Source organism: Rhinatrema bivittatum, chromosome 4 (genome assembly GCF_901001135.1).
Source record: "Rhinatrema bivittatum chromosome 4, aRhiBiv1.1, whole genome shotgun sequence".
Taxonomy (NCBI): Eukaryota; Metazoa; Chordata; class Amphibia; order Gymnophiona; family Rhinatrematidae; genus Rhinatrema; species Rhinatrema bivittatum.
The window spans coordinates 83,512,456-83,536,792 of NC_042618.1; the positions used below are offsets into that span (position 1 = coordinate 83,512,456).

The following is a 24,337-nucleotide window of genomic DNA, read 5'->3' on the forward strand; positions in this document are numbered from 1 at the left end:
GACTGATGTTAATGTAAGGGAAAGAGAAGCTGAAACAGCCATGCCTGAGAACATCTCCCTGGCAGATATATGGAAGGCGGTTATGAAATTGGAAAGGAGATTAACCCAATCCATGACCCAATCCACAGTATTTTCCGCTGAGACTAAAGGAAAACTGGATGACCAAGGGAAAAGATTAGAGCAATTGGAATCTGCAAATATGATATCGAATTCTCAAATTACTACACCTCAAGCTAGTGGGACTGTCTTTATTAAAGATACATTGATGATAATCAGGACGTGCTGAGAGGCTCGGGAAGCCAGGATTCTTGAAGCTCCTGAAAATTACCTTTTTTCTTGAAATAATGCCTGTGAAAAGAAAGGGGAAAATTCGTGTTTTCCCCTCTGTTTCTTTACCTTCAGTAATGGGACAACAAGAAATCACGAACTTCCTTAGCCCGGCAACAAACTTTCCAAGGAACAAGGATCCCGCTGGACTTGAAGGTGAGAGAGCTCCGTCTCTGTCTTTGGAGGAGTTATCCTTGAGCCCAGACCTAAGACAAGGGCTGACGCAGAGGGCTGAGATGGTGTTGCAGCATGGACCGCTTATCGGTGGACACCTTCCTGGATTGCCAGCAGAGGGAACAGCAGTAACTGCAGCTCCGAGAGAACATAAGAACATAAGAAATTACCATGCTGGGTCAGACCAAGGGTCCATCAAGCCCAGCATCCTGTTTCCAACAGTGGCCAATCCAGGCCACAAGAACCTGGCAATTACCCAAAGACAGAAGCGGGACTTGCGGCTACTAACAATCCAGGGACACCAAATGGCAAAGTATTATCAGGTACCGGGCTAGGACCAGGGGTAACCGGGGAAGAACCCTTGGGAGGAACTCTGCAAAATCCTGTGGGAGGAGTACCCGAATTTGCCCCGTTGGTTGTCCCTGAACGCCCTCAGGGCGACTCTTGTCGCTCTGTGGGAAATGATGGCAGGCATAGTGAATACCTTTAATGGTTTTAATACAAGACTGGAGCATTCAATATCACAAAGTACTACAATTAGTTCTCAAATGCAAAAACAGATAAATGTAATTACTGATAAAGTTCATGCTTTGGAAGAGAAGGAGTCTGGAAATTTGGAGTTCAAAGCTGCCACAGTAAGAGAGAGAGTTACCCTTGCTAAGAGGATTGAGACTCTGAAAAATAAGTCAAGGCAATTGAATTTGCGCATTTTGAATTTTCCAAGAGTGATTGGAGAGACTCCATATACCACCTTAAGGAAATTTATGGGGGAAATACTGGGAATACCCCAGGAAGAACTTCCATCTATTAATAAATGTTATTTCCTCCCAAAGTCTGCAGTAACAGCTACTGCTCAGAACTGGCAAGGGAACCTCACTGAAATAATAGAAAATTCAGATATTAATGTACTGGAGAGAGCAACACTTCTGCTCTCCTTTATTTCCTTAACAGATTTACAGCTGGTTATGAGAAAATATTTTGGTTCTTTTCCAGTTTCATATATGAATGCTAATGTAAAAATCTACCCTGACTTGGCCGCTGCTACACAAATAAGACGTACGTCAGGAAGTGATTGCCTTAAGTTTTTCTTTTATGTTAAAGTTTCCATGTAAATGTGTGCTCAAGAAAGGAGCAGATACCTTTATTCTTTTTTCTCCTGAACAGTTAAAGTCCTTTATTGATTTGAGAAAGCCAGCCACATCGACTCCCACAAATGTATGAATTTTTTGTTTGCTGCATAGCGAGTAAAGGCCATTTTCTTTTTGAATATTTTATTTCCTGTAATTCTCTCTTTAAATTCCATGGAGTTGTCCCATTAATGATATTGATTTTTGGGTAAATGGAAATATTTCGATAATGATAGATGGTAAAGTAATGTGATAGGATTTAGTTTCATCTAGTCTTATTTTCTTTGTTTTTCTTTTAATATTACAATTGGTTGTTCCATTTTCTGTATTGCAAAAATGATGAATTTTTGAAATTAAAAAAAAAAAAAAAAAAGATACATTGATAATCTATAAAAACCTTGAAATGCTAGTGAATAATGGGGTAGATTTTCAAAGTGTTACGCACATAACCCCCGAAAACCTACCCCAAACCCCCCTGCGCGCACCGGCCCCGGGACGTGCGTAAACCCCGAGGCTTTCCTGGAGGGGCGTGTCGGGGGCGTGTCACGGCGGCGCGTCATCCGGGGCGTTCTGGGGGCGTGGCCACAGGTGTGGTTCCGTTCCGGGGGCGTGGCCACGGCCTCCGGACCAGCCCCCGGACCGGAACCTGGCACGCCGGCAGCCGGCCCACTCGTGCGAGTTACACCTGCCTCGAGCAGGCGTAACTTTGGGAATAGAGGTAGGGGGGTGTAGATAGGGGGGGTGAGTTAGGTAGGGGAAGGCGGGGGGGAGGCGGAAGGAAAGTTCCCTCCGAGGCCACGGGCAGTGCTCGGTGCGCGAACAAAAGCGCTGGTGCGCGAACAAAAGTACGCGCTCGTGCTTTTTTATAAAATGTACCCCAATATGCGTAGTAAAAACTTAAGATTTTTAAATTTTCCATTTACCCGTTTGCTTTCTGCGGAAGAACTGTTTAAAAAATATGTAAAAGAAATTTTGGGTATTAATAATTATTTGCTTATATCAAATATATACTATATATCAAATGTTAAGAGAGATGAGAAAGCAAAGGAAGGTGAGATGGATGAATTGGTAGACAACAGTCCCTATTTAACATCTTTTCTTGAGGCTTCAGGGGATGATATTATGATAAGAGCCACTTTAAGGCCTAGCAAAGAAACACTCACCCCAAGCGGGTCCACCAGGCCGACCACGAGGTATCCTTCGCTGAACGTCCGCAGCCGAAACTTCCTCCTGCTGTGCTCCCCCCTCCTCCGCCGAGCCGGCCAATCGGGATCCTCTTCAGACAGCCAATCGGGCTGTCCCTACAGGGCTTCAAAGCCCAGCTCCTGCCGGCACCGCGCGCCGAAGGAGCGCGCAAAGGGGCCGGCCCCTTTGTGCGCCCCTTCGTGCAGCCCCGAAGGGAATCACCATTTACCTAAACGACTCAAAAACTCAAGCTATTTTATACCGTTCCACCAACTAACGCGGAGTCAACCGCTCGCCAGAGAGTCAACCAACATCCTGCACTCATCTTGTCCCACAACCTGCAATTACGAAGCTCAACCTACAACCAACCCATCTCCTCCAGAAATCTTCCATATCCAATCAAAAAATCACCATGACTCAAACGTACCCTATCCCCATTATTTCACTCCCATTCCTTAACAGATACAAACCACTCACGCACAATATTCAACGCTCAAAGAGATCACTGATTCCTATCATGATCTCTCCTCTAACTCAATTCCTAGGCCTCTCATTAATCACCCTTACCCTTCTCAACTCCCAGTCCCTCTCAAAAAAATCTCACTTGCTCAACGACTACCTCTTAGACACCCAACCAGATATCTATGAGTTAACCGAAACTTGGCTGCAAAACACAGATACTGCCCTAATCAACCAATTACCAATACAACTCTATGACTTCTTCTCTTTACCTAGACTCAAAAAAAGAGGAGGAGGAATTCTACTAGCCGCAAAAAAAGAGCTGAGACTTTCCCAACAAGCCTTTAAATCGACGACTAAACTAGAAATTGGATTATTCAAATCTAACCAATTACAAATTTGTCTAATAGACGCCCCCCCAGGGATCCTAGAATCGGATCCTTCGCCTCTCATCGAAACTATAGCTAAACACATCAATATGGACGCCCCAGCCATCATTTTAGGAGACTTCAACATACATGTGGACTCCCCTTCACCCACCTCCAATTGCGAAGCCCTTCTATCATCTCTCCAGGCAATGGGAGGAAACAGAGAGTAGGATTAAATGGACAAGCAGATTGTGATAAATTGCAGGAAGACCTTGTGAGACTGGAAAATTGGGCATCCAAATGGCAGATGAAATTTAATGTGGATAAGTGCAAGGTGATGCATATAGGGAAAAATAACCCATGCTATAATTACACAATGTTGGGTTCCATATTAGGTGCTACAACCCAAGAAAGAGATCTAGGTGTCATAGTGGATAACACATTGAAATCGTCAGTACAGTGTGCTGCGGCAGTCAAAAAAGCAAACAGAATGTTGGGAATTATTAGAAAGGGAATGGTGAATAAAACAGAAAATGTCATAATGCCTCTGTATCGCTCCATGGTGAAGACCGCACCTTGAAAACTGTGTACAATTCTGGGGCTGATGAGTAAAGATGGCCGGCGCCATCTTTAAAGATGGCGCCGGCCATCCAGTGCTCCTACCATGTGATAGGGGCCGGCCAATGGCACGGATACCCTGTCACATAAGGGCAAAGGGGCATCGCGCCATTTTTTTTAGCGCAGCTGATGCCTGGGAACGGGAAATCGCTCCCCGAGGCCCCCCTGGACCACCAGGTAATTTTAAAAGGTTTTGGGGGGGTCGGGAGGGTCGGGAAGGCTAAGGGGGGTCGATTTAAAGGGTCGGGTGGGTTTTTTTTTTATCGGGCCATCGGCGCCATTTTAATTAGTGGCAGCCAAAATGGCGCCGATGGCCCAAGAGCGGGAGATCACGCCGGGACCCCCCCCATTGGACCACCAGGTAATTTAACATTTTGGGGGGGTTCGGGAGGGTGGGGGAGGGTAAGGAATTGGTTTTAAAGGGTCGGGGTGGGTTTAGGGGTTGTTTTGGTGTGCTGGTTTTCCCGCCCTCCCCCAAATAATTCCCGTGCCCTATTTAACGATTTAGGACGATTTATGATGATAAGTCGGGGGCATTTGTATTGTATCGTGCACTCTGACGATTTAGGACGATTTTAAAATTATCTGACGATAATTTAATCGTTCAAAAACGATTCACATCCCTATTAATTAGCTATCAGAAGAACCTGAGCATTTACAAGTTTTTCTGTCAGATAAAGGTGGATAGGGGATCACAACCAGCCTATAATACGGATAATATATTCTGTCAGATAATACAGATATATATTCTGTCAGATAAAGGTGGATAGGGTTTCACAACCAGCCTATAATACGGATATATATTCTGTCAGATAATACAGATATATATTCTGTCAGATAAAGGTGGATAGGGTTTCACAACCAGCCTATAATACGGATATATATTCTGTCAGATAATACAGATATATATTCTGTCAGATAAAGGTGGATAGGGTTTCACAACCAGCCTATAATACGGATAATATATTCTGTCAGATAATACAGATATATATTCTGTCAGATAAAGGTGGATAGGGTTTCACAACCAGCTTATAATACGGATATATATTCTGTCAGATAATACAGATATATATTCTGTCAGATAAAGGTGGATAGGGTTTCACAACCAGCCTATAATACGGATAATATATTCTGTCAGATAATACAGATATATATTCTGTCAGATAAAGGTGGATAGGGTTTCACAACCAGCTTATAATACGGATAATATATTCTGTCAGATAATACAGATATATATTCTGTCAGATAAAGGTGGATAGGGTTTCACAACCAGCCTATAATATGGATAATATATTCTGTCAGATAAAGGCGGATAGGGTTTCACAACCAGCCTATAATATGGATAATATATTCTGTCAGATAAAGGTGGATAGGGTTTCACAACCAGCCTATAATACGGATAATATATTCTGTCAGATAATACAGATATATATTCTGTCAGATAAAGGTGGATAGGGGATCACAACCAGCCTATAATACGGATAATATATTCTGTCAGATAATACAGATATATATTCTGTCAGATAAAGGTGGATAGGGTTTCACAACCAGCCTATAATACGGATAATATATTCTGTCAGATAATACAGATATATATTCTGTCAGATAAAGGTGGATAGGGTTTCACAACCAGCCTATAATACGGATATATATTCTGTCAGATAATACAGATATATATTCTGTCAGATAATACAGATATATATTCTGTCAGATAAAGGTGGATAGGGTTTCACAACCAGCCTATAATACGGATAATATATTCTGTCAGATAATACAGATATATATTCTGTCAGATAAAGGTGGATAGGGTTTCACAACCAGCCTATAATACGGATAATATATTCTGTCAGATAAAGGTGGATAGGGTTTCACAACCAGCCTATAATACGGATAATATATTCTGTCAGATAATACAGATATATATTCTGTCAGATAAAGGTGGATAGGGTTTCACAACCAGCCTATAATACGGATAATATATTCTGTCAGATAATACAGATATATATTCTGTCAGATAAAGGTGGATAGGGTTTCACAACCAGCCTATAATACGGATAATATATTCTGTCAGATAATACAGATATATATTCTGTCAGATAAAGGTGGATAGGGTTTCACAACCAGCCTATAATACGGATAATATATTCTGTCAGATAATACAGATATATATTCTGTCAGATAAAGGTGGATAGGGTTTCACAACCAGCCTATAATACGGATAATATATTCTGTCAGATAAAGGTGGATAGGGTTTCACAACCAGCCTATAATACGGATAATATATTCTGTCAGATAATACAGATATATATTCTGTCAGATAAAGGTGGATAGGGTTTCCCAACCAGCCTATAATACGGATAATATATTCTGTCAGATAAAGGTGGATAGGGTTTCACAACCAGCCTATAATACGGATAATATATTCTGTCAGATAATACAGATATATATTCTGTCAGATAAAGGTGGATAGGGTTTCCCAACCAGCCTATAATACGGATATATAATCTGCTTAGTTAAGTAATATCAAGGGATATGTTAGCTGATTTTTTTTTTTAATATTTTATTTGAAGGCTTCCCAGATAATGTGGACTTCAATAGTTGGATTTATGATGTCTTTGAACTTCTTGTATTTAAATTTTCTTTGAAAATTGACATGTAATCCAAAGTTTCCTGATTTCTTTTCATTGTAAATGATTCTGGAAATGTAATAAATTTTAAATTAAAAAAAAAACAAACAAATTCAGTAGACAAATTATCCATGTGCTGTGCTTTGTCCACAGCTGAGGCAGACGGTGAATAAGCAAGCAGAAAGGATCCAGCAGCTGCAGAGGCAGGTGAGGAGAGAAGGGCAGTCACCTACCCCAGTGCCTGTGGACGTGTGAAGTGACCGCCCTGGGGAGAGAGGCAAAGCTGACGCAGAGACAGGGGGAGGCGAGAAGGGCAGTCACCTACCCCAGTGCCTGTGGACGTGTGAAGTGACCGCCCTGGGGAGAGAGGCAAAGCTGATGCAGAGACAGGGGGAGGAGAGAAGGGCAGTCACCTACCCCAGTGCCTGTGGACGTGTGAAGTGACCGCCCTGGGGAGAGAGGCAAAGCTGATGCAGAGACAGGGGGAGGCGAGAAGGGCAGTCACCTACCCCAGTGCCTGTGGACGTGTGAAGTGACCGCCCTGGGGAGAGAGGCAAAGCTGATGCAGAGACAGGGGGAGGAGAGAAGGGCAGTCACCTACCCCAGTGCCTGTGGACGTGTGAAGTGACCGCCCTGGGGAGAGAGGCAAAGCTGACGCAGAGACAGGGGGAGGAGAGAAGGGCAGTCACCTACCCCAGTGCCTGTGGACGTGTGAAGTGACCGCCCTGGGGAGAGAGGCAAAGCTGATGCAGAGACAGGGGGAGGCGAGAAGGGCAGTCACCTACCCCAGTGCCTGTGGACGTGTGAAGTGACCGCCCTGGGGAGAGAGGCAAAGCTGATGCAGAGACAGGGGGAGGCGAGAAGGGCAGTCACCTACCCCAGTGCCTGTGGACGTGTGAAGTGACCGCCCTGGGGAGAGAGGCAAAGCTGATGCAGAGACAGGGGGAGGCGAGAAGGGCAGTCACTTACCCCAGTGCCTGTGGACGTGTGAAGTGACCGCCCTGGGGAGAGAGGCAAAGCTGACGCAGAGACAGGGGGAGGAGAGAAGGGCAGTCACCTACCCCAGTGCCTGTGGACGTGTGAAGTGACCGCCCTGGGGAGGGAGGCAAAGCTGACGCAGAGACAGGGGGAGGCGAGAAGGGCAGTCACCTACCCCAGTGCCTGTGGACGTGTGAAGTGACCGCCCTGGGGAGAGAGGCAAAGCTGATGCAGAGACAGGGGGAGGAGAGAAGGGCAGTCACTTACCCCAGTGCCTGTGGACGTGTGAAGTGACCGCCCTGGGGAGAGAGGCAAAGCTGATGCAGAGACAGGGGGAGGAGAGAAGGGCAGTCACCTACCCCAGTGCCTGTGGACGTGTGAAGTGACCGCCCTGGGGAGAGAGGCAAAGCTGATGCAGAGACAGGGGGAGGCGAGAGAAGGGCAGTCACTTACCCCAGTGCCTGTGGACGTGTGAAGTGACCGCCCTGGGGAGAGAGGCAAAGCTGATGCAGAGACAGGGGGAGGCGAGAAGGGCAGTCACTTACCCCAGTGCCTGTGGGCCGTGTGAAGTGACCGCCCTGGGGAGAGAGGCAAAGCTGATGCAGAGACAGGGGGAGGCGAGAAGGGCAGTCACCTACCCCAGTGCCTGTGGACGTGTGAAGTGACCGCCCTGGGGAGAGAGGCAAAGCTGATGCAGAGACAGGGGGAGGAGAGAAGGGCAGTCACCTACCCCAGTGCCTGTGGACGTGTGAAGTGACCGCCCTGGGGAGGGAGGCAAAGCTGATGCAGAGACAGGGGGAGGCGAGAAGGGCAGTCACCTACCCCAGTGCCTGTGGACGTGTGAAGTGACCGCCCTGGGGAGAGAGGCAAAGCTGATGCAGAGACAGGGGGAGGAGAGAAGGGCAGTCACCTACCCCAGTGCCTGTGGACGTGTGAAGTGACCGCCCTGGGGAGGGAGGCAAAGCTGACTGCAGAGACAGGGGGAGGCGAGAGAAGGGCAGTCACTTACCCCAGTGCCTGTGGACGTGTGAAGTGACCGCCCTGGGGAGAGAGGCAAAGCTGATGCAGAGACAGGGGGAGGAGAGAAGGGCAGTCACTTACCCCAGTGCCTGTGGACGTGTGAAGTGACCGCCCTGGGGAGAGAGGCAAAGCTGATGCAGAGACAGGGGGAGGAGAGAAGGGCAGTCACTTACCCCAGTGCCTGTGGACGTGTGAAGTGACCGCCCTGGGGAGAGAGGCAAAGCTGATGCAGAGACAGGGGGAGGCGAGAAGGGCAGTCACCTTCCCCCAGTGCCTGTGGACGTGTGAAGTGACCGCCCTGGGGAGAGAGGCAAAGCTGATGCAGAGACAGGGGGAGGAGAGAAGGGCAGTCACCTACCCCAGTGCCTGTGGACGTGTGAAGTGACCGCCCTGGGGAGGAGAGGCAAAGCTGACTGCAGAGACAGGGGGAGGCGAGAAGGGCAGTCACTTACCCCAGTGCCTGTGGACGTGTGAAGTGACCGCCCTGGGGAGAGAGGCAAAGCTGACGCAGAGACAGGGGGAGGAGAGAAGGGCAGTCACTTACCCCAGTGCCTGTGGACGTGTGAAGTGACCGCCCTGGGGAGAGAGGCAAAGCTGATGCAGAGACAGGGGGAGGCGAGAAGGGCAGTCACCTACCCCAGTGCCTGTGGACGTGTGAAGTGACCGCCCTGGGGAGAGAGGCAAAGCTGATGCAGAGACAGGGGGAGGAGAGAAGGGCAGTCACTTACCCCAGTGCCTGTGGACGTGTGAAGTGACCGCCCTGGGGAGAGAGGCAAAGCTGACTGCAGAGACAGGGGGAGGCGAGAAGGGCAGTCACCTACCCCAGTGCCTGTGGACGTGTGAAGTGACCGCCCTGGGGAGAGAGGCAAAGCTGACTGCAGAGACAGGGGGAGGCGAGAAGGGCAGTCACCTACCCCAGTGCCTGTGGACGTGTGAAGTGACCGCCCTGGGGAGAGAGGCAAAGCTGATGCAGAGACAGGGGGAGGCGAGAAGGGCAGTCACCTACCCCAGTGCCTGTGGACGTGTGAAGTGACCGCCCTGGGGAGGGAGGCAAAGCTGATGCAGAGACAGGGGGAGGCGAGAAGGGCAGTCACCTACCCCAGTGCCTGTGGACGTGTGAAGTGACCGCCCTGGGGAGAGAGGCAAAGCTGATGCAGAGACAGGGGGAGGAGAGAAGGGCAGTCACCTACCCCAGTGCCTGTGGACGTGTGAAGTGACCGCCCTGGGGAGAGAGGCAAAGCTGATGCAGAGACAGGGGGAGGCGAGAAGGGCAGTCACCTACCCCAGTGCCTGTGGACGTGTGAAGTGACGGCCCTGGGGAGGAGGCAAAGCTGATGCAGAGACAGGGGGAGGCGAGAAGGGCAGTCACCTACCCCAGTGCCTGTGGACGTGTGAAGTGACCGCCCTGGGGAGAGAGGCAAAGCTGATGCAGAGACAGGGGGAGGCGAGAAGGGCAGTCACCTACCCCAGTGCCTGTGGACGTGTGAAGTGACCGCCCTGGGGAGAGAGGCAAAGCTGATGCAGAGACAGGGGGAGGCGAGAAGGGCAGTCACCTACCCCAGTGCCTGTGGACGTGTGAAGTGACCGCCCTGGGGAGAGAGGCAAAGCTGATGCAGAGACAGGGGGAGGAGAGAAGGGCAGTCACCTACCCCAGTGCCTGTGGACGTGTGAAGTGACCGCCCTGGGGAGAGAGGCAAAGCTGATGCAGAGACAGGGGGAGGAGAGAAGGGCAGTCACTACCCCAGTGCCTGTGGACGTGTGAAGTGACCGCCCTGGGGAGGGAGGCAAAGCTGACGCAGAGACAGGGGGAGGCGAGAAGGGCAGTCACCTACCCCAGTGCCTGTGGACGTGTGAAGTGACCGCCCTGGGGAGAGAGGCAAAGCTGACGCAGAGACAGGGGGAGGCGAGAAGGGCAGTCACCTACCCCAGTGCCTGTGGACGTGTGAAGTGACCGCCCTGGGGAGAGAGGCAAAGCTGATGCAGAGACAGGGGGAGGCGAGAAGGGCAGTCACCTACCCCAGTGCCTGTGGACGTGTGAAGTGACCGCCCTGGGGAGGGAGGCAAAGCTGACGCAGAGACAGGGGGAGGCGAGAAGGGCAGTCACCTACCCCAGTGCCTGTGGACGTGTGAAGTGACCGCCCTGGGGACAGAGGCAAAGCTGACGCAGAGACAGGGGGAGGCGAGAAGGGCAGTCACCTACCCCAGTGCCTGTGGACGTGTGAAGTGACCGCCCTGGGGAGAGAGGCAAAGCTGACTGCAGAGACAGGGGGAGGAGAGAATGGCAGTCACCTACCCCAGTGCCTGTGGACGTGTGAAGTGACCGCCCTGGGGAGAGAGGCAAAGCTGATGCAGAGACAGGGGGAGGAGAGAAGGGCAGTCACCTACCCCAGTGCCTGTGGACGTGTGAAGTGACCGCCCTGGGGAGAGAGGCAAAGCTGATGCAGAGACAGGGGGAGGCGAGAAGGGCAGTCACCTACCCCAGTGCCTGTGGACGTGTGAAGTGACCGCCCTGGGGAGAGAGGCAAAGCTGACGCAGAGACAGGGGGAGGCGAGAAGGGCAGTCACCTACCCCAGTGCCTGTGGACGTGTGAAGTGACCGCCCTGGGGAGAGAGGCAAAGCTGATGCAGAGACAGGGGGAGGCGAGAAGGGCAGTCACCTACCCCAGTGCCTGTGGACGTGTGAAGTGACCGCCCTGGGGAGAGAGGCAAAGCTGATGCAGAGACAGGGGGAGGCGAGAAGGGCAGTCACCTACCCCAGTGCCTGTGGACGTGTGAAGTGACCGCCCTGGGGAGAGAGGCAAAGCTGATGCAGAGACAGGGGGAGGAGAGAAGGGCAGTCACTTACCCCAGTGCCTGTGGACGTGTGAAGTGACCGCCCTGGGGAGAGAGGCAAAGCTGACGCAGAGACAGGGGGAGGAGAGAAGGGCAGTCACCTACCCCAGTGCCTGTGGACGTGTGAAGTGACCGCCCTGGGGAGAGAGGCAAAGCTGACGCAGAGACAGGGGGAGGAGAGAAGGGCAGTCACCTACCCCAGTGCCTGTGGACGTGTGAAGTGACCGCCCTGGGGAGAGAGGCAAAGCTGATGCAGAGACAGGGGGAGGAGAGAAGGGCAGTCACCTACCCCAGTGCCTGTGGACGTGTGAAGTGACCGCCCTGGGGAGAGAGGCAAAGCTGATGCAGAGACAGGGGGAGGCGAGAAGGGCAGTCACTTACCCCAGTGCCTGTGGACGTGTGAAGTGACCGCCCTGGGGAGAGAGGCAAAGCTGATGCAGAGACAGGGGGAGGCGAGAAGGGCAGTCACCTACCCCAGTGCCTGTGGACGTGTGAAGTGACCGCCCTGGGGAGAGAGGCAAAGCTGATGCAGAGACAGGGGGAGGCGAGAAGGGCAGTCACTTACCCCAGTGCCTGTGGACGTGTGAAGTGACCGCCCTGGGGAGGGAGGCAAAGCTGATGCAGAGACAGGGGGAGGCGAGAAGGGCAGTCACTTACCCCAGTGCCTGTGGACGTGTGAAGTGACCGCCCTGGGGAGAGAGGCAAAGCTGATGCAGAGACAGGGGGAGGAGAGAAGGGCAGTCACTTACCCCAGTGCCTGTGGACGTGTGAAGTGACCGCCCTGGGGAGAGAGGCAAAGCTGATGCAGAGACAGGGGGAGGCGAGAAGGGCAGTCACCTACCCCAGTGCCTGTGGACGTGTGAAGTGACCGCCCTGGGGAGAGAGGCAAAGCTGATGCAGAGACAGGGGGAGGCGAGAAGGGCAGTCACCTACCCCAGTGCCTGTGGACGTGTGAAGTGACCGCCCTGGGGAGAGAGGCAAAGCTGATGCAGAGACAGGGGGAGGCGAGAAGGGCAGTCACCTACCCCAGTGCCTGTGGACGTGTGAAGTGACCGCCCTGGGGAGAGAGGCAAAGCTGATGCAGAGACAGGGGGAGGCGAGAAGGGCAGTCACCTACCCCAGTGCCTGTGGACGTGTGAAGTGACCGCCCTGGGGAGGGAGGCAAAGCTGATGCAGAGACAGGGGGAGGTGAGAAGGGCAGTCACTTACCCCAGTGCCTGTGGACGTCTGAAGTGACCGCCCTGGGGAGAGAGGCAAAGCTGATGCAGAGACAGGGGGAGGCGAGAAGGGCAGTCACTTACCCCAGTGCCTGTGGACGTGTGAAGTGACCGCCCTGGGGAGAGAGGCAAAGCTGATGCAGAGACAGGGGGAGGAGAGAAGGGCAGTCACTTACCCCAGTGCCTGTGGACGTGTGAAGTGACCGCCCTGGGGAGGGAGGCAAAGCTGATGCAGAGACAGGGGGAGGCAAGAAGGGCAGTCACCTACCCCAGTGCCTGTGGACGTCTGAAGTGACCGCCCTGGGGAGAGAGGCAAAGCTGATGCAGAGACAGGGGGAGGAGAGAAGGGCAGTCACCTACCCCAGTGCCTGTGGACGTCTGAAGTGACCGCCCTGGGGAGAGAGGCAAAGCTGATGCAGAGACAGGGGGAGGAGAGAAGGGCAGTCACTTACCCCAGTGCCTGTGGACGTGTGAAGTGACCGCCCTGGGGAGAGAGGCAAAGCTGACGCAGAGACAGGGGGAGGAGAGAAGGGCAGTCACCTACCCCAGTGCCTGTGGACGTGTGAAGTGACCGCCCTGGGGAGAGAGGCAAAGCTGATGCAGAGACAGGGGGAGGCGAGAAGGGCAGTCACTTACCCCAGTGCCTGTGGACGTGTGAAGTGACCGCCCTGGGGAGAGAGGCAAAGCTGATGCAGAGACAGGGGGAGACAAGAAGGGCAGTCACCTACCCCAGTGCCTGTGGACGTGTGAAGTGACCGCCCTGGGGAGGGAGGCAAAGCTGACGCAGAGACAGGGGGAGGAGAGAAGGGCAGTCACCTACCCCAGTGCCTGTGGACGTGTGAAGTGACCGCCCTGGGGAGAGAGGCAAAGCTGACGCAGAGACAGGGGGAGGAGAGAAGGGCAGTCACCTACCCCAGTGCCTGTGGACGTGTGAAGTGACCGCCCTGGGGAGGGAGGCAAAGCTGATGCAGAGACAGGGGGAGGTGAGAAGGGCAGTCACTTACCCCAGTGCCTGTGGACGTCTGAAGTGACCGCCCTGGGGAGAGAGGCAAAGCTGATGCAGAGACAGGGGGAGGCGAGAAGGGCAGTCACTTACCCCAGTGCCTGTGGACGTGTGAAGTGACCGCCCTGGGGAGAGAGGCAAAGCTGATGCAGAGACAGGGGGAGGAGAGAAGGGCAGTCACTTACCCCAGTGCCTGTGGACGTGTGAAGTGACCGCCCTGGGGAGGGAGGCAAAGCTGATGCAGAGACAGGGGGAGGCGAGAAGGGCAGTCACCTACCCCAGTGCCTGTGGACGTCTGAAGTGACCGCCCTGGGGAGAGAGGCAAAGCTGATGCAGAGACAGGGGGAGGAGAGAAGGGCAGTCACCTACCCCAGTGCCTGTGGACGTGTGAAGTGACCGCCCTGGGGAGGGAGGCAAAGCTGACGCAGAGACAGGGGGAGGCGAGAAGGGCAGTCACCTACCCCAGTGCCTGTGGACGTCTGAAGTGACCGCCCTGGGGAGAGAGGCAAAGCTGATGCAGAGACAGGGGGAGGAGAGAAGGGCAGTCACTTACCCCAGTGCCTGTGGACGTGTGAAGTGACCGCCCTGGGGAGAGAGGCAAAGCTGACGCAGAGACAGGGGGAGGAGAGAAGGGCAGTCACCTACCCCAGTGCCTGTGGACGTGTGAAGTGACCGCCCTGGGGAGAGAGGCAAAGCTGATGCAGAGACAGGGGGAGGCGAGAAGGGCAGTCACTTACCCCAGTGCCTGTGGACGTGTGAAGTGACCGCCCTGGGGAGAGAGGCAAAGCTGATGCAGAGACAGGGGGAGGCAAGAAGGGCAGTCACCTACCCCAGTGCCTGTGGACGTGTGAAGTGACCGCCCTGGGGAGGGAGGCAAAGCTGACGCAGAGACAGGGGGAGGAGAGAAGGGCAGTCACCTACCCCAGTGCCTGTGGACGTGTGAAGTGACCGCCCTGGGGAGAGAGGCAAAGCTGATGCAGAGACAGGGGGAGGAGAGAAGGGCAGTCACCTACCCCAGTGCCTGTGGACGTGTGAAGTGACCGCCCTGGGGAGAGAGGCAAAGCTGACGCAGAGACAGGGGGAGGAGAGAAGGGCAGTCACCTACCCCAGTGCCTGTGGACGTGTGAAGTGACCGCCCTGGGGAGAGAGGCAAAGCTGATGCAGAGACAGGGGGAGGCGAGAAGGGCAGTCACCTACCCCAGTGCCTGTGGACGTGTGAAGTGACCGCCCTGGGGAGGGAGGCAAAGCTGATGCAGAGACAGGGGGAGGAGAGAAGGGCAGTCACCTACCCCAGTGCCTGTGGACGTGTGAAGTGACCGCCCTGGGGAGGAGAGGCAAAGCTGATGCAGAGACAGGGGGAGGAGAGAAGGGCAGTCACCTACCCCAGTGCCTGTGGACGTGTGAAGTGACCGCCCTGGGGAGGGAGGCAAAGCTGATGCAGAGACAGGGGGAGGAGAGAAGGGCAGTCACCTACCCCAGTGCCTGTGGACGTGTGAAGTGACCGCCCTGGGGAGAGAGGCAAAGCTGATGCAGAGACAGGGGGAGGCGAGAAGGGCAGTCACCTACCCCAGTGCCTGTGGACGTGTGAAGTGACCGCTCTGGGGAGAGAGGCAAAGCTGATGTGGGGGAGGGGCATAAAGAGTTAATGACTGGCATGGGGGAGGGGGGAGTTGTGGGGTGCGTGAGTGCAGAGACTGATGCAGCTGCTACAGAAATGGGTGAGTTAGGAGATAATGGAGATGTCACGAGTGTGCAGGGTAGGCCTTCTCTCTTTTGGTGGCTCTGAGACTATTTACAAGGTAGAGTGACTATTCTGCTTTATTTTGAACAGTTGGAGTCCCGTTTCAGGGGCAGCCGTGCCCCGGCAGTGTGCTCGGACAGCTCCAAAGAAGACATTGAAGTGGATCCGAAACCAGATTCAGACGCAGAATCCTGGTGTTTCCTTGGAGCTGATTCTTGTCGGGCTGGGCCAGGCCCTGAAGCCTAGTCCTCTAGGGCCTGTGCATGCCAAGCCGTACACTAACTGAACACAGAGCACCTTGTCATGCTTCAGGCCACCGACGGCAGGAAGGAGCGGATCCGTGTTGAGGTCCGGAGGCTGGGTGGAGGTGCTGCCCTCAGTATCTGAAAGGAAGACGCTGCCAAGGGCGTGCAGATGACCATGCCTCCTCCTTCAGCATCTTTTCAACAGCAGGAGCACAGGAGAGCCAGCACATGAGCTGAAGCATCTCCCTTCACAAGAATGGAACATCTTGGCCCAGTCCTGTGTTTTCCTGGGGAGTCACCATACTCCAGAGCTTGCATTGGGATTTAAGCTTAGGAAGAACGGCCTGGGATCCTGAATGTCCAGAGCCTGAAGCCAATGTCTCAGGCAGCGTGATGGAGGAGGAGGAGAGAGTGCCTCGTAACCCCAGGCTGGGGCACTGGGTGAGCACTGGCTCTGTCCTGAGCTCCCAGCAGCACTTCCCACACTCAGTGTTCACTTGGAAGACTGTCATCCAAGTATTGACCAAACCCTGAGTTTCGGGAGGGTCCGATTCCATGCAACAGTAGTAATGGACAAATCCACAAGTCAGCAGTAACCCTCTCTGTTTCCTCATGCCTGTTTCTCTTTCTTCTGAAGAGTTTGTACCTATTTCTAGGTGCTGATGCTCACCTTATTCCTTTGAGTTGGACTGTAATTTCCAGGAGTAAGTAGATGGAGGACAAGATGCAGAAATGCTAAACAGAGAGCACTTCTCCAGTGTAAGAGATGTCACGAGCGTGCAGGGACTTTTAGTTAGACCTGGGCTGTGCTGCGGCACCACTTCCCACATCCTTGGTTCAGCCGTTGCAGGAACAGTCTTCAGCCAGGGGCTCACCATGGCTCGTTCCAGGGTGCATGTGATCGTGGATCCCTTCCCCCTGGGGGCTGCGAATGCTGATGGACTGAAAGTCGACCCCAGGTCCCTGTCATTGAGCCACCGGACCGGCCCTGCAGAAAGACTGATGCTAGGGTCAGAAGGAAAACCAGTTTCTTGGTTCAGATCTCAACTTCGTATGGCTTTGGATAAGTCGCTTCTAATCCACGCTGCCTTTCAGTCTTCGACCCTGGACAAATCACTGCATCTGTCTCCCTGTGTCTCACTTTTAACCCCCGATTGTGTGCGACTCTGGACACCCGGGAGAGGGGCATTCGTCATGCTGTTGCGTCTTAATCCTTACCTCCAAAGCTGTTTTCTGATTTGAGATTGTGTAATTGCTGATTCTCTCTTTCTGAAATGCTGGGGTTGTCCAGAGCTTTCCTGTCCTGTAAAAATGCATATTGCAGGTAGCAGAATGAGTTTCCCCCATGTGAAGGACCCCTCCTCCCTGTGACGGGCAGAGCTAGTCGCTGCACCTCCGTAATCCAGTGGCTCAGGTTGAGAGGCTTTGCTGTTTCCTTAGACTGTGAGCCGCTATCTTTATTCTCAGTGGGAGTTGCCTGAGGCAGAAGTGAGGGACTGATTGCCTCTTTTAAACCTCATTCCCAGGTGTCACAGGATAAACCCCTCAGAGATTATTAAGTACCAGCATTTTAACAATCCTAGCTTACAAGAATGCTACAGTATTGAAAGGTTATCGGAGGATATTCTGACTCGCTGGCGGTTGCTGAGCTTTATCTTATGGGCGTCCTGAGGTTCTGCCAGAGCCTGTGCTTTAAAAGCCAGATCATCATGTGTATCCAAGCCTGGCTCAGCCAGATCTAGTGCTAAAGCGGGGCAATGTGGCAAGTATTTTGTGATTCCAGTGTCTGTTACAGTGACCTAATGTAGGAATGTGGCAGGTGCCTGTCAGAAATTACACAGGTATCCTGGCCTTGAATGCATACATGAAAAAGGAGATGGAAGGATCAGCAGAAGCACACACCCACATCCCTTACAACATACACAGACTCTCCTGATCCTCCCTGCCACACTCACACACACACACACTCTCACACACTCACTCACACACACACACTCACACTCACACACACACTCACACACACTCTCACACTCTCACACACACTCTCACACACACTCTCACACACACTCACTCACACACACACTCACTCACACACACACACACACACAATGTGGGCCCCCAGTGCACCACTGCTCTCCTTCCGACTACTGAAAGAATGGGCTGGATGGGTGGGACCGGGGATGAGAGGCCTTTAAAACTAATTGCTGAAGGGAAAGAATGTCTCTGGGGATTTTGTGTGCTTCATGCTTACACCTTTCCAGTCTTTTCCCTTCTGTATTCATGCAAAGAAGAGACGCGTTCATTAACACATGGAGCTTACGGTCAGTGACGTTGCTCTCTTGCTTCCTCACTCTGCCTTTGTGTGTGTGGACCCTAAACCTGTGACCCCTGGCAGCTTAGTGATTTCCATCCCCAAAACTAAACACAAACAAATCCTGTTCAGGATTACTGGAATGACTCATCCCTCCTTTTCTTTAAACAGCTTTAATTATACAACTGAACAGGTGAGAAAAGCCTAACAAATGCAGACACCGTACTGGATAAATTCGAACTTAGTCCTGAAATCAAAGGAGAGGTTTGCCCGCCCTCTGAAGCTACCGCTGCTGGCTTCCGTGGGAGAATGGAAGGACGTAGCCCAAGCTGTTTGGAGGAGGCGAGACTAGGGGACGAGTCAGCTGGGGGGCGCACATGCTTGTACAGTAGTGCCCGTCATGTGAGGCGGTCACTGGGACTCCCGTGCTGCTCTTTAAGGATTAATGTTATACAGGGTGGGCAGCTTGTTTCGTGGCATCAAATCCCTCACCAGGATATTGTTGCCAACTTTGAGAGATGGAGCTTTGGTAGCCTAAAAAGATGTGCTTAAGATTTCATTTTGCGTTTGGCTGTGATGTCCTGTGGCCATAGAAATGCATCTGAGTTGTCCTGGAATCTCTTCTTAAAATAAGGCAGTTTTGTTTGTAGGCGGTGGCCAGAAAGAGCAGTGGAGCTATGAGGCACAGCCCTGGAGTTGCAGAGGAACCGGTACAACTCTTGCTGAATGTTACACTTAGTTGCAGTGGCAATGGGAATCTGCAGTGTTTTCTTGAATGTTATGAAGCATTTAAATTCACCATTGGTCTGAGGCCAGTGCAGGGTGATTGTCAGATGCCAGATGTCTCTGAGAACTGCACACTCTGAAATGGGGAGGGACCATTACCTGATTTGACAATATTTAGGATCCCATAGTGGTAACTTCAGAAAAACACGAGTAGTCCTCCATTTTGAGAAGGAGTTACTGTCCATGCTGATTGTGGACCATGTGCAGTGGAGCAGCAGGGTTTGCAGGTATCAGAGCATGACACAAACGACAGGATTGGAGGCAGAGCTCTATTTGGCAATCTATTCCTGAGAGCCAGGCTTGAGGTTTAGTTTTCACAATACTTTGCGGACCTTTATGGTCTAAATCCATTGTGTGAATGCAGAGAGAGCAAGGCATAACAAGTGTTGAGCCTCACAGACAAGGGCATCCTCTGGGGTAATGAGCTCTTTTTGGATTGTGAGCAAGAAGGAAGAGTTTCACATGCTTCAGGAGTTGGATGTTGTGCCTGAACACGGAGGTGTTTCTGATTGAGTGATTTACAAAGAGTTGGGTTGGTGCTGCAGAAGCTTTTATCCATGGGAGAATCCTGGCCTTAAGAACAGTGTGCAGAGAAGGAAATTGACATGCGCTTCTGCTTTGGCACTTTCAGTGGTGATAAGGTAAGTTGTTGCCGGTTGATGGCATTGCTGCCTGTAGTTGTAAGTTTGAAAGTTTCAGCATCCAGTGCCTAGTACGAGCTGGTGCTTGAAATGATGGATTGTTTAACATGGGATCCAAATGCCAAGGCCATCCATACATATCTAGATGAAAGTAGGAGCAGCTCCAGACAACAACCAGAGCTTCCCTCTGAGAGTATTTCCGTGAATAAAAGGGTTTTGCTTGCATAGGGAGCAGCATAAATGTGGCCCGAGTGATTAGTCTGCAGGAGGAGAACTCCTAGACTGACAGGGCTATAGCATCTACAAGATGCGTCAAAGTAGGCCATGACAGCATCCGTGGTCAGGTGTACCAAGAGCAGATCCAGTCCTGGTCCTTTCAAGTGAACTCTCAAAGGGGTAGAGTTATTATAATAAGTTTGGGGATGAACCTATTGCAGTAGTTTGCAAGCCTCGACAGGCACGGTAGATGTAGCAACCTCTCCGATGGCGTTGGCTTTCCCAGGTTCAGCTGCTGCTTCGTATTTAGAAAAGATATATCCAAGGAATCCCAGCATGGGGTAATTATATTCCCATTTGTGAATTTAGTAAGAGATTGTTCCTTAAGTTACTGCCATGTGGCAGGATATCATCACTGACATTTAGGAAGCTTGCAAGTCAGGAAAGCACTTCACAAACTGATCTCGGCCACAGAAGAAATGCCAAAGTTCAAACGCTTATAGCACCTGAAAGCAACATGAGTGCTAAATGTGATTATGGACTTTGAATCTGAATGAAGTTCCAGCTCCAGGTGTAACTTAGAGAAGAGCTGTGCACCATTCAAATCCACGATGATGCTAACTATGCCGCTTATGTCAAAGGACCCTAAGCGACTCGCAAAAAAAATTCATAAATACATACAGGCACTTAAAATTAAGCAGTTAAAAAAAAAGCAAGAAAATAATAAAAGCAAATGCAATTAAACTGCGTATTAAAAGAAAACTTTAAAATTCTCAGTAGATCATTAAATAAAGATTAAGCAGCTTCTAAAAAATATCAAAAGGCTCTTGGTATTTATGAAAAAGCCAATGAAATGCAGTCAATTACAGGCTTTCAGAAGCCATAAGCTTGTTTGAATAGCCAGGTTTTTAATCTTTTTCAGAATATCTGCAAATGTGATTCTATGTAGCGTTAAGTATGTGGGAAGAAGGTAGTAATGGTGCAGATAAATCTGCATGATTGATGTTTAAGAAATTGCAGCAGTGATAGCGTGGACGTTTTTGGAGGTAATATTAGGTAAGTCTGTGAGAAGGCCCTGCTACACAGTTGATAGGTGAGTCCAGGGAAGCAGTATGCAGGCGTGAGGTTGAATTTGTAGGAAGGCTCTGTAGACCTATCTGTGAGGACATCTCCTCACATTATGGCAGTGGTAGAGCTGAATTTGCGGTTGGGTGTTATGTGAAGGTAATACGGTTTGGTCTGACTTGTGGGCTATGGAAGACTTATTTTGTGAGTACGGAAGTGGCAGATTAGACATCTGATCATGTTGTGGTAGAGTTGATTTTTTTGTGAGGACTTTTGATTGTGGTGGTTAAACTTTGGCAGAGAGAAGGGGAAGGCCAGGATGTATTTGTACATACAGAGGTTTATCAGAGGCTGCTGTCCTCTTGAAGAACTCCTGGTCTAGTATTGGCACAGTTTCTTTCACTTGAGTTTGGACTGTAGGGCTTGTAGGAATTCATACTCTTAGCATCTTCAGGCATTTGGAGCTCTGAACAGATACAAATATACAGGGTCATTCTTTATTCTGCGATAACGACCGCATCACAGCAATGCCATGCAAATTAGGGGACGGGGAGGAGTGTGGGCAGGGTTATAGCCCGGCAGTGCTGCCAGCGATTATGTTTTCCACATTATCGCTGGCAGCACCACAGGAAATAACACCGACTTTTCCCGTGGCGCTATGGTGGCAATAGTGTGTAGTGTGGCTGCCCACTATCACCCCCCTGGGCCCCTTTTATTCCCGACTTGTCGTTGTGCTATAAATATAGCAGAATGATGAATCTAGGGGTTAATTGGCTTATCAAGGTGGTTGTTGCTTACCACAAAATATTCATAAAATGAATTAGAAAACTAACAACGGTTGAGCAGAGATGTAAAGTTAGCTGGTGTCTTTAGAGATGTGATTGTACAACTGTAAGAAAGAATCTTTTAATGCTTTGAGAATGGTTTGGGGTGGAGATTACTGACGAGATGTTCATTGTAGGCTGAAGGAGTGTCAGCCTACAATGGAGTAAGGGAGGTCTGTGATTCTGAATGTTTGCCTCATTAAACTCTCAGCAGCCTAATAAAGGTGTTTACCAAGCAACTTCGTTGCTTTTTATTAACTCTTTTTTTTTGGGGGGGGGGGGGGGGGGGGAGACGACAAACTAAGACAATGATCCCATTATCCTTTCTCAAGATTACCAATCTCCTTGAAACGAGTTGAGAAAAGAGGTATGAGACTCATGCACCAAAGCCCGTGATGTGCCTTTTGGAGACCATTGTTATTGTGATCTGAAGTGCAGTTTCACCAAAGTCTTCACAATATGCAGCTATGCAAACCAAAGTCTAGTGCTACATCTGGGAGCAGCCTCCCTCCATTCGTCTGATGGGATAACAGCTGCATCCTCCCTTCACATAGGTGGCATGCACCATTTTGTTCTGAACATCCAGGGCATTCATGAGGATTATTACACATTTTTCCCTCTTGCTCCAGGGCTGTGTTTGTCTTATTTAAGTTGCCTCATGATGCTCTTGATTTATACTTTTTGACACAAGATATGCACATTTTGATAACATTTATGCCAGATAATATTTGAACTTTGGTCTAAAGTGTTATGGATGGAGTGCTTTGGCATTTCTGTAAAATAAACTTGTAGAACAGCTTTCTGTGAGTGTTTACTTGAATGTTCTTTTCTTGTTGCCTTTCTGTCAAGAAGGTTGCAATTCTCTCGCCTTCCTGATTTAAAATAACTTGTACATTCTTTTCAAAAATGGAAAATATGGAAATCCCTGTAATCTGAATGGCTACTGTTCCGTTGTCTTGGTAACAAGCATGGCTACCTCTGCTGCATTATAATAGGGAAAGCAAATGTTGCTTACCTGTAACAGGTGTTCTCACAGGACAGCAGGATGTTAGTCCTCACACATGGGTGACGTCATCAGGATGGAGCCCAATCACGGAACACTTTTGTCAGAGTTTCCAGAACTTTGACTGGCCCCCTATTGGGCATGCCCAGCATGGCACTAACCCTCAGCCAGTTGCTGACTAGAGATGTGAATCGGAACCAGAATCAGTTCGGATTCCGGATCCGATTCACATGTGGGTTTTTTTTTCATCGGGCCCAATCGCGGTTTTGTTTATCGGCTGCACCCGAGCCGATAAACAAAAAACCCACCCCGACCCTTTAAAACTAATACCTTAGCTTCCCCCACCCACCCCGACCCTTTAAAACTAATACCTTAGCTTCCCCCACCCTCCCGACCCCCCCAAAATACTTTTTACAGGTACCTGGTGGTCCAGTGGGGGTCCCTGGAGTGATCTCCCACTCTCGGGCCGTCGGCTGCCACTAATCAAAATGGCGCCGATGGCCCTTTGCCCTTACCATGTAACAGGGTATCCGTGCCATTGGCCGGACCCTGTCACATGGTAGGAGCACTGGATGGCCCGCGCCATCTTGTGCTCCTACCATGTGACAGGGGCTGACCAATGGCACCGGTAGCCCCTGTGACATAGTAAGGGCAAAGGCCATCGGCGCCATTTTGATTAGTGGCAGCCGACGGCCCGGGAGCAGGAGATCGCTCCAGGGATCCCCACTGGACCACCAGGTACCTGTAAAATGTTTTTTGGGGGGGGGGGTCTGGAGGGTGGGGGAAGCTAAGGTATTAGTTTTAAAGGGTCGGGTGGGTTTAGGGGTTGTTTTTGTGTCCCGTTTTTTTCCGCCCTCCCCCAAAACGATAAGAGAACCCCCACGATCAATATCGTGGGGTTTTCCTTTCGTTTTGGGGGAGCCCCCGATTTCTGACGATTTTGAAAATATCATCCGAAGCCCGATTCACATCCTTATTGCTGACTATGTTAGAACTAAATCTTGGAACAATCACAACCTTCTTTTCAGCAGTCTAGTAACATGTAAGAAAATTATTCCTTACCTGCTAATTTTCGTTCCTGTAGTACCATGGATCAGTCCAGACGGTGGGTTATGTCCCCCGTCCAGCAGATGGAGTCAGAACAGACTTCGAGGGACGTCACCAGCATAAGCCAGTACACCCTCTGCTGGAGCTCAGTATAACGTATAGCAAAGCCCAAGAAGACCAGGAAAAGTCTGGATCAAGTTACTTAAACATACATTAAAACATGCAACAACCAAATATAGTAATAAACAGCCAACTAGCGGCACGGCGCCCAACTTGTAGGGAGCTGTGAACAGTGACAAGAATGAACTGAGGAATACAGAAGATATCGACAGAAAGCAGACCCGAGCAGAAGCAAAGATCCCAAAGTGGTGGGCGTCTGGACTGATCCATGGTACCACAGGAACGAAAATTAGCAGGTAAGGAATAATTTTCTTTTCCCTGTACGTACCAGGATCAGTCCAGACGGTGGGATGTACCAAAGCTTCCCTAAACTGGGTGGGCCCCTGAAAGCCCTGCTCGGAGA

At 50.9% G+C, this 24,337-nt stretch overlaps 1 protein-coding gene across 3 annotated transcripts in view; it reads left to right on the forward strand.

Annotated features, from left to right (window-relative positions):
• NEK9 (NIMA related kinase 9) overlaps window positions 1-22,562 on the forward strand; it is a 210,486-nt gene extending 187,924 nt beyond the window's left edge. For all 3 annotated transcript variants that reach the window (XM_029598406.1, XM_029598407.1, XM_029598408.1), the window contains 2 exons: window positions 7,039-7,092; window positions 15,767-22,562. In XM_029598406.1, coding sequence (XP_029454266.1) covers window positions 7,039-7,092; window positions 15,767-15,922 — 210 coding nt within the window. In that variant the 3' untranslated portion in view covers window positions 15,923-22,562. The remainder of the gene's footprint in view (window positions 1-7,038; window positions 7,093-15,766) is intronic.
• The last annotated feature ends 1,775 nt before the right edge of the window (window positions 22,563-24,337 follow it).